The sequence below is a fragment of the Rousettus aegyptiacus genome, unplaced genomic scaffold (assembly GCF_014176215.1).
Source record: "Rousettus aegyptiacus isolate mRouAeg1 unplaced genomic scaffold, mRouAeg1.p scaffold_m13_p_4, whole genome shotgun sequence".
Lineage (NCBI taxonomy): Eukaryota > Metazoa > Chordata > Mammalia > Chiroptera > Pteropodidae > Rousettus > Rousettus aegyptiacus.
In genome coordinates, this window is record NW_023416307.1 from 112,521,123 (window position 1) to 112,531,449 (window position 10,327).

General features: G+C 38.0%; 1 protein-coding gene and 1 pseudogene across 7 annotated transcripts in view; one reads left to right on the forward strand and one right to left on the reverse strand.

Moving 5' to 3' along the window:
- ARHGEF3 (Rho guanine nucleotide exchange factor 3) overlaps positions 1 to 7,389 on the forward strand; it is a 272,865-nt gene extending 265,476 nt beyond the window's left edge. For 5 of the 7 annotated variants that reach the window (XM_016131540.2, XM_016131542.2, XM_016131539.2 and 2 more), the window contains 2 exons: positions 3,181 to 3,367; positions 5,198 to 7,389. In XM_016131540.2, the coding sequence (XP_015987026.2) occupies positions 3,181 to 3,367; positions 5,198 to 5,550 (540 nt within the window). In that variant the 3' untranslated portion in view covers positions 5,551 to 7,389. The remainder of the gene's footprint in view (positions 1 to 3,180; positions 3,368 to 5,197) is intronic. The other 2 variants (XM_036219595.1, XM_036219596.1) reach the window with 1 other exon arrangement.
- A 2,304-nt stretch (positions 7,390 to 9,693) lies between these two features.
- LOC118601737 lies at positions 9,694 to 10,039 on the reverse strand (annotated as a pseudogene).
- Between the last annotated feature and the right edge of the window lie 288 nt (positions 10,040 to 10,327).

Sequence of the window (10,327 nt, forward strand, 5' to 3'; positions counted from 1 at the left end):
AGTATGTGATCTCAGAGAAACAGCTCTTAAATTGAATGCATTTAGCTTTATAAGAAACTCTTTTCTTTCTTATGGATTTGTAACCATCTACAGACCGACATTTAGGGACTAGTGTTTTGTTTTGTTTTTTTTTAAATTAATAACCTATCCTCCATTGGCTGTATATCTACCTCTGACCTATAGATCCCCCATGTCTTGGCTTTTGCTCCTTTGTAGATACTGAAATTGTTCTTCCTCTCCTCTCATAGCAATAGACAAATCTCCTCTGGAATGTTTACTAAAGTGAGTTGTATTTCTCCATCTCTCTCTGTCAGTATCTTCCATTATATCATGCTCTTGTAGAGTGGAGACTATACCTTGTCAATCCCCAGTACCTATTATGGGGACGTGGCACATACTAAGGCACTCAGTACTGTTAGGCGAATGAGTGAGTGAATACCTGTATAAAAGAAGTATGGATTTGAATTATATGAAAGTTCAAAATTCATTCAACTCATTGGGCTATTTTTATGTGTAGCCAGTAGAAATTAATGCTAATATGTATGTTATATATTATAATGTTTATGTTATATATAAAATGTATTTTATATAAAATATAGATTTTATTTTATATTTAAATTTAGTGGTAAGAAAGATGTCTCCACTTTGATTGTATTTTGTCTTCAATATCTAGCCAACCCTTGGAATGAAAGCCAAGGGTTTATTAAGAATGCATAATTCTTAATAAAACTGTGATGAGTCAAGGGACATCCTTTTGACCTAGACTATGAAGTGGCAGTTATGAGCAGGCTTGGAAATGTTACTTGAAATCTTTGAATATTCAATCTCCATAGCACCATTATCAGTGCTGCTGAATCCAATTAGCTGATGGTGCAACAGAAGTAACGAGACCTGTCCCAAATCACTGCCTAAAATGTGTTTCTGTTTGATTAAGGAGTTACTAGATTGCTAGAAAGCTGCATTCTGCTTTTTGCTGGTTTTTGGAAAGCTGCTTCTTGCTGATTTTTGGAAAGCAAAAATTTTTGGACTTCTAATGTCAGATGCTGTGGCTCCTTGACCACTCTTTCTCAGAAGCCCTGTGGGAAATAGTTGGGAAGATGCATCACTCCATGGGATGGGGGCTTATTCTTTTTCTGTCCATTAGCCAAGAACTGAAACTTTCTGACTGGATGTGTCTAGGGCATTAAAGATGAACTCTAGTTCATACTGCAAGCAGGCAGATTTTTGAGAACAAAAATAGTAGTTAGGGTGGGAAGTTTGTTTTAGTTATTTTTTTTCCAAGTAGAATTGTAGAAGTCATTATGGATAGTTCCATGTCAGGGAGAGCTCAATAGTTTGAGGGCAAAAAGAAGCAAAAACTAAGAAGAGGAATCCTCAGTGAACATTCATAAATCAGGGATATGTTTTAAAGGATTCCTAGATTATCTGAGTTCAGTCTGCCTGTCTTGGCTAGAGGATTGATTGAAATAGAAATAGTGTAAATATCTCTGGTAATCTTTAATATGTGAAACAATAATCAACCCCTTCCCTCTCCTGCCCCCAAGAGAAAAGTCTTAAGACATTCTTTCTACCATATCCCTCCTAAAAAAGCCCTTAACTTGGTTATTTTGTGCTTTAATGTGTTCTTCAGTTATTTAAAATACATTTTTAATCATTTTGATAAACAGAAAATCTCACTCTTCAACTCTCCCCTCCCTGCCCCCAGCCCAATGCAGAATCATTTTTGTTTCCACCAGGCAATGTTTGGTTGAACTTTAGTTTCTGCAGTTTTGGGTGTGTGTGTGGCAGGGTGGGAGTGGGTGACTCACAAGTCTCATTTCTCTCAAATACAAAATTATTTTATAATGCCGAATGTGTGCTTCCTCTGCCCCAAATCAAGATTCTCAGTGGGTGAAAAAGGTAAGGATGAATAAGAGGTACAGATTTCCAGTTACAAAATAATTAAGTCACAGGGATATAATTATACGACACAGGGAATATAGTCAAAAATATTGTAAAAAACTTTGGCGACCAGTTACTGATAACATTGTAAAGTATATAAATGTCAAATCACTATCGTATATCTCAAACTAATATAATATTGTATGTCAACTATAATAAAAAAAAGATATTACTAGAAACACGTTTATCTCAATAAATTTGAAAATTTATTTGAAAAACTAACTCAAGAAGAGAAAAATACATACTATTATATAATCGAAAAAAGAAAAAGGAAAATGATATTCCAGCGTGAGTTTCTCCCTCTACCCTTCTGGTTTCCTCTTCGAGACCCCTGACTCAACAATCTCAAATATCTCCTCTGGAAAACCAGAATCCAGCTGCAAAGTTGTGAATCTTTTCAGTTCAGTTCCTAAGCATTTCCAAGCAGTGAGAAAGGTCTGGCACGTGGAATTGAATGGTGCCAATGTACCCCACTCCACTCAACAAAAGTGCTTTCATGATGTGGTTTGACATGAGCCTTTATTTTTAAGATTTTCTTTTTGCCCACAACACACACATCAGTCGTCAACCTTTTAAGCACAACCTCTTCAGAGAACTGAGGTTCTGATGAACTTAGCTGAGGACAACAACTTCTTTGATCTTCTTTGTAGCTATGGCAGCATGCTCTGGTTTCCTCAGGAATGAGTTGGAATGCCTGGATGAAGCTGATAATCATCTCTGTGGTTAAAGGAACAAGTGTTTTAGGGGGGTTAGGAAGCAAAGATTAATATTAGGCTTTGATATACCAGTTTCATCCTTTACAGATCATTTTGATCTCTTAGAATTATGTCAGGTAATATAAACCAAAGCCAGGGAGGAACTAACCTTTTTTTCCCCTCATTACCCCCTTCATCCTTTTTTCTTATGGGAGTTGGAGGCTGTGTGTCTCTGCACAGGTTGTGAACTGCAATGTGAGTAGTGCCCCTTGAGTTAGCAGTCCTGGCTGCAGTTGTCTATAGGCAGAAAGCCTTCTTCAGAGGTCCCTAGGAAGGAGCTTCTATAGGAAAGGCAATGGATACATCTGGAAATACCTCCAACCTGCCCAACTTCTGTCCTCCTAGAGGTGGATTTGAATCTAGAAGTTAATCTAGGTTCAAATGAACTTACTTAGTACCTGCAGACCTCTTACCTCAGGAATCCACTAATCAACTGCTCATTAGGTTGTTACTTAGGAATATCCTGTGGATTCTTCTCTTCTAGAAACTGCATGTTTTCCTGTTCCAAGAAGTGCTTGTGATCACTCGAGCCGTCACCCACAACGAGCAGCTCTGCTACCAGTTGTACCGGCAGCCAATCCCTGTGAAGGACCTCCTCTTGGAAGACTTGCAGGATGGAGAAGTGAGACTGGGCGGCTCTCTGCGAGGGGCATTCAGCAACAATGAGAGAAGTATGGATGACAGTTTGTTTTGACCTGTTGAGCATTTTTGGCAGTGATGGTTCAGAGGGAATAGCTGCCTGGTGACAGGAGCCATGACTTTGCAGTCAAACTGCATTCCAGCGCTATCTCATCACTTACTGATTGTGTAACTTTGTTCAGTCTCTACAAGCCTCAGTTTTTCATCTGCGAAGTGGGGATGCACGCATACCTACTTCATAAGATTTTATAAGGATTAAGTAAGATACTGCAAGTGAACCTGTCTGCACATAACTGGTGCTCCTTTAGCTCCTTTTCTCTTTCTCTTTCTGTTGGGTAAAAGCATGCTGAATACCACATAGTCCCTGTGTAGACACCAGTTGCATAACAGTGGCTTTTGTAGTTGAGCTGGCAGGCTTGTCTCTAAAGAGACATAAGTATGGTCGACTGGGTTGAAGGTTTGTCTGTAATTACTCAAATGAACTTCTCTAACTTGAGAGTGAATAAACAAAGGACTTAATAAAGAGAAGCTGAGGTGGCATTATCTATTGAGTATCTTCTGTGCATCAAGCACTGTTTGAGGTACTAACTAGTACACGTTGGTGAACCAAACAGTCAAATTTCTTGCTTCTACGAAGCTTACATTGTGAAGGAGGAGATAGAAGAGAAACAAATAAATAGTTTGGGTGCTGTTAAGAAAACTGAAACCAAGTATGGGGCTAAATGGGGTAACAGTAGATCTGTTTTAGATGAATGGTTGGGGAAGTCTTCTTTGAGAGAGTGACATTTGAGTTAATATTGGCATCATATTGCCAAAGTAATTAATATGTACTACCTCTTACTTACTCATCAGTCTCTCCACTCTAGTGGTGGTGGTAGTAGTATTAGTAACTTATACTTCTACAACACTGACTATGTGCCACGTATTGTATAAGAACTTACATGTATTATCACATTTATCCCGCATAAAACCTTGCAAGGTAGGTCTCTTTGTTTCCCCCATTTTACAAATAAGTAAACTGAGACAGAGCTGTTAAGACACTTGCCCAAGAGCAAAGATTGGAGCCTGCATTTATCTGAAGTGGTGGTTCCCAGGTCCGTTGGCTACACGGATCACGCAAGGGAACTGACTGAAGGCAGATGCTTCTGTGAACCAAGCATTGCACATGGCGTGTGGGGCCCATTAAATGCCAGTTGATGTTGTTGTTGTTATTCAGCTAAGCAAAATGTCTTCCAAATTGTGCATTACCGTTTTTTAAATGCTGTAGCTCTTGTTGAGGTAATTAATATGTAATTTCATTTCTAAATGAAATTAAATTCATAACAGCTCTATGTCATATATCATCTCAATCACTGGATACTAAATGACTCTTGCGTGATGGGTCAAGGGCATGTTTGATGTTACAAAGAGTTTCTTAAACTCGAGAAAAGCTCTAGCTTGAGGAAATTGTTGAAATGACAGATTATTTGGCACATCTTAGACCTATTGAATCCGAATCTCTAAAGGTAGGGCCCAGGCATCTGTATTTTTAGCAGGCTCCCTGGAGTGTTTTGATACATAGCCAGGTTTGGTAACCGGTACTTCTGAGGTCCTCTGAAACATAAGACTTAGTGTTTTGGGCTGATACACATTTGCTAACTGCTGCAGGCAACTAAGAGCTAGACCTGTGTCAGCTCTGTTTGATCGATGGTGGCTACCAGGGTATTGCTGCTGAGCCATGTCTTGGATCAGTGGGACACACTTTGTAATCAAATAATGATATCTGCCGTGGGTACTAGGTATTAGTGTCACTACATATGTTATCTTTGGCCTGGGGAACTATCTGTCCATTGACCTTGTTTTCACATGTTTTTCATTTCTAGTTAAAAACTTCTTCAGAGTTACCTTTAAAAATGGATCCCAAAGTCAGACACACTCACTACAAGCCAATGACACCTTCAACAAACAGCAGTGGCTCAATTGTATTCGTCAAGCCAAAGAAACAGTTCTGTGTGCTGCTGGACAAGCTGAGGTGCTTGACTCCGAGGGACCGTTCCTAAATCCTGCCACAGGGAGCAGGGAACCACAGGGAGAAACAAAATTTGAACAGATGGACCAGTCGGACAGTGAATCAGACTGTAGTATGGACACAAGTGAGGTCAGCCTCGACTGCGAGCACATGGAACAGACAGACTCTTCCTGTGGAAACAGCAGGCACGTTGAAAGCAATGTCTGACAGAAGCACGTACTTCCTGAAAGTAGCCCTGTGTCTTACCTGTACAGTATTTGCATTCCACACACGAAACGGTTTGGAGAAGCACTTTTTAATACTTTCGTGACCATGTTGACCCCGTCTCTGTATCTGTACCTTTGTCCCTAGTACTGTAACTGCCAATCTGTCTATGTAAGCTGGAATCTGTGGCAACTGTTATCCTATATTATATTTCACAAGTGTCTGGATGGATGGAGAGGTAGGTACTTGAACAAGTTATTTTCAAATGTCCTGCTGGATTTTAAAAAATAGAAAATCTCTAAACTACTGCTTCATGTAGATTGCTTAAAGAGTCCTTCCATGTTTCTCTAGTGCTTTTCTAGCTCTATGACATGGTAGCTGAAGGCACAGAATTTAGAGGACCTTGCAAACAGGGCATGAGGAAGTCACTCGCGTATTATAATGGCATTTGAAAGAAAACTGGAAAAGATCAATCCTTTCAGTGAACTTGGTTGGATGTTATCCAACCAGAAAGCATGTAAACATCCCTGGGGATTCTGGAGGCTTAATTTTTCAAAGGAAGAAGCACTCTCTTGACCTTGCAATGTCATCCAGTGTAAATTTGATGCAATAATCTATTAGAACATGAAATAGAGTCTGGCCTTAGAAGAACCAGCACAAAAGCAGCTGTCAGCTTTGAATCTTGATCTGAAATGTGCATTGTACCAGGGGGGTCTCTGTCATAGTTGTTGGCTTGCCTTAGCCATTTCTAGCCTAAGCATCAGACTAGAACTCGAAGGGCCTGGAAAATTCTGGCAGGATAAACAGGAAAACCCATCTTCATTTTGTTTCATCTGCTGAGGCCTACTCATATTTTAGAACACAAATGAAGAGATGAGGAAGAGAGACTGAAACTGAGTTAGTGGCTCTGTGTACAGAAACATGTGAGAAGAATTTGGAAGAAGTGCTTCATCATGACCTTATGTGAGAAACATTAAAAGAGAAAAGAAAGGTCTAATGCCCTTCTGGAAAAGGCCGGAGCCTCGGGTTTTCCTGCTCTATTTTGGGGTCATGAGTTTGCTGTCTCTGGCTCTGTAGTGCAATTAGAATTATAATTACATTCTCCAGAGGCCAATTTAATTGACTCTATGGTTAATTAGGAATAGTTAGCCAAACTAGTAACCTCTTTGTCCAGCCTTGATTTATAATACAGGGTAGGTAGCAGATCTTTACAAAAGTTAACTGAATACACAGAAAAGCTCTCTGCGAGTGTAAATATTAAGGATGACCTGTGCAAAATTATACCCACACCAGCACTAGTAGTAATGATTCTAAATTATTGCCAAAAAAGTTTTATCTTCTGTGTCTTTCAAGTTTACAGAAAGGAAAGCAGTAAATACTATGTCATTTTATTATGTACATCTATCATGTGCATTCGGAGAAGCTGTGTGACAAGATTTATCAATATAAAAACAAGGTATATTATTTTTCAAAAACAAAAAAGTTGTGGTCAATTTTATCCCGTAAACATATTTCTGTATTTATAGATTTTAAACATGGTGAATTTTGTTTCTATTACAAGTTTATTTAAAACTGCTTCATTTTTCAAGTTGTTATTGATTTAGCAAATGAATGAACCTGCTGTGGACAGAAGCAGAGAAAAGTTTGATGGTGGGGAAAAGAATGAATCGTTATTTGCAGGAGCCATTGGCCACTTTGGCCAGTGCGTTGAAAAAAGAGGTCTGTCAAGTACTAGCCTATTGGAAGAAAGTTAACGAATGTTTTGATGAAATGAATGTTTTTGTATAATGATGGCCTTAAACTTTTCTGGAGGCATTTCAAATAAATGATATTAAAATGTTGTCCTCTTTGTATATAATAAGTATATTCCCTACAAATGTCAAATTTCTGCTATCTTCCTGGGAGGTTCTTTTCAAAATTTTTGCTTGTTGTGCTCAAATGCAAACTTTAAGATAAGGCACAGTTGAAATGAATGCTTTGATTTGATCTAGCAAAGCTTTTACAGAACTCATATTCCTAAGGTCATTTTCTACTCATTCACTTAATCATTTGTCCATTTTTAACTTGAATCTATGCTATATATCAAGTAATAAGTCGTAATTGTTATAGAAAAGCATTGACTCTCACTGCTAGTATAGGTGACTTTTATGAACTTAAGACCAAATAATAGAAGGCAAATTTCACTTTGAAATTTTTGCTGGAATTTTAGTCCACTTTGTCTTTAAATAAAATGGTTAGTTTTATTCTTCCAAAGAGTAGTGTTAAGATGAAAAGGCTAACCAGTTTTAAGCTATTGGTAGCCAATTCTCTGTAGCATGTTGGCCCAATAAGGCTGGTAGTTAGTTTTATCTTTATAATAAGCTCTCACTGTTTTTTTTTTTTTAACATACTGTTAATTCCAAGATTAGTCAAGATATTCATATAAATAAATGTTGAGTCCAAATTTTTTTCCCAAATGAGAACTCATTACCTCCTTATTCTCCTGTCTTCTTCCTTCCTTTTCACCTTCCTTGTCCTTTTTCAGTGCCACTTTGGATATTCCTTCCATTTTTTACTCCCATGATTTTATTGTCTTTGATACTAGAAAGTATATCTCTACTAGTCTATTAGAAGACATTCGTACTGACATTTTGGAGGCTAGTACAAATGACTGAGGGCTAAATGGTTTGCAGTCTACTTTCAAGATGTTATTTGACACACAACTAAATATAATCCTTGCTATCTAAATGAAAAGTCACAATAAGCAAAAAGAGCTACAACTAGCAATTTTGTGCAAAATTACAGTGTGGTTTCAGCTTCTGGGTTGTGGTCATCACCACCCAACTGCCTTTGTTTCCACTCCTAGCATAGTTTGCAGCAGCTATAACAACAGTCCTGTTTTAACAAAGTCTCTCTGTGCCTACAGGAAATGGCAACCCACTATCTTGGTGAACAAGCTTGTTCAACTTTCTATTTATATCTTGTCCATGTTCACATTCTACTAATTCTCCAAGAGCTAGAGGACCCTTCGAAAGATTTGATAAAGAGAATGTCTGACCACACAATTTCACTGGGGCAGTTTCCCTCACTTGGTTCCCCTCAGCATTGTATAAAAGCAACTACAAACTCCCTCACTGATGCAGTTGATTCATTTAATTTGTTCTCTCTTGTTTGTTGACAGAATTAAAAAATTACGCTGTTGGTAGGGAATTTGAAGAGGGTGACTCAAGCCCAAACCTACCAGAAGGAATCTGAAGATGATGAAGATTTAAAATCTCACTCACTTGAACCCATAATAAGAAAAGACAACCTTATTTTATGCACCCAGAGGGTACTTAAGCAAACAAGTTCACAAAACAATTGTTGCTCTTTATATCACATCTTCCTCCAGGCTTGGTCGGCATATTAGTCAGCTACATAGATCCACCTAGTTCATTAACTGACCTGGAGGACGTACAATGCAATATTAGTTTCAGGTGTACAACATAGTCATTCAACATTTATCTTATATGGCAACTATACTTCAATTAAAACAAAAACAAAAGTGAAGACAAATTGATCCCAGTTACCAAAGCAGAATTTATTTTTTCTTGCATGGAAACAAAAATAAATTTGGAAATAGCTTCAAAAAAATTTGACCTGGTAGAATAGGAAGGAATTAGAAACCATGCTCTTTATCTTTGAGAGCGGATCATATAGTTTAGGAAACTGGACATGCATTCTAAACTGGACATGCACTTCTGCCTGTTTACACACAAACACACCTAAATTTTAATAAACTATTATCCATGCAGGTTTGAAAAATATCATCCTAGATTTTCCATTCAGTATATCTGTCTATAAAATGGGGATACTATAAACCCTCAGGCTGTTTAAATATGATATAGTGTATGTGAAATCACTTTGAAAACTATTAGGAGCAAATAGTTTTCATTGTTATTTAATAATCACTTAAATTTGCACATGGTGTTATGAAATTTCTTAAAAGTATGGCTGGCTTTTTTGTGCATACTTGAAGGTGGAGGCAGCTTCTCAGTTCAGAGATCTGGAATTTTTTTTTTTTTCCCCAGACCAAAACATTTATTTTTTGTGTTACAAAAGCAAAAATAAAACTAAGCAGGTAATGAAATAAACATATTTTTTTTAAGTGGCCCATCCTGGATTCTCCTACAATTTTGTAAACAGTTCTAGTTTAAGTTGCTTCAACACTTCTTCTGGATGCCATGAGGTCTCCATCTTATAGCCATGTTTCTCTAGTTCAGCTCCTAACTGATGGGAGAAATCATCCTCTACATTGTCATCATCTCAGTTTTCCTCCCAGACATGTGCATCTTCATCTTCATCTAAACCAGTCCAGTCTCCCGCAGGGAGTTCCTCGAACATGTCGTTCTCCTCCGGGAGACCCAAATCTACCGGCTGCTTTTTCTCTGACATCGTGACCCTCTGCGCGCCAAACCAAAAGAAAAATTGGAGCCCCTACACTTCCGCAGCTGCACCACCGCCACCGCCTCCAAGACTGGCTCTACCGCAGAAACCTGGAATATTTTCTTGTATTTTTTTCTTTGGTACTTTTCTTCCCACAATTTTCTGTTTTTTTAGGAACTCCAGAAAGATGTTGAACATCCTGGATTTGGATTCTCTTACCTCCTGGATTGATTTTCAGATCACCTTATCTCTTCACTTCTATTTTTTATTTCCATATATTCTCTCTTGGGGAGATTTCCTCAGCTTTATTCTCTACCACGTCTATTAATTTGTGAAGAGGATTGGCTATCAATTTTAGTGCTAAAAGTTTTTCCCC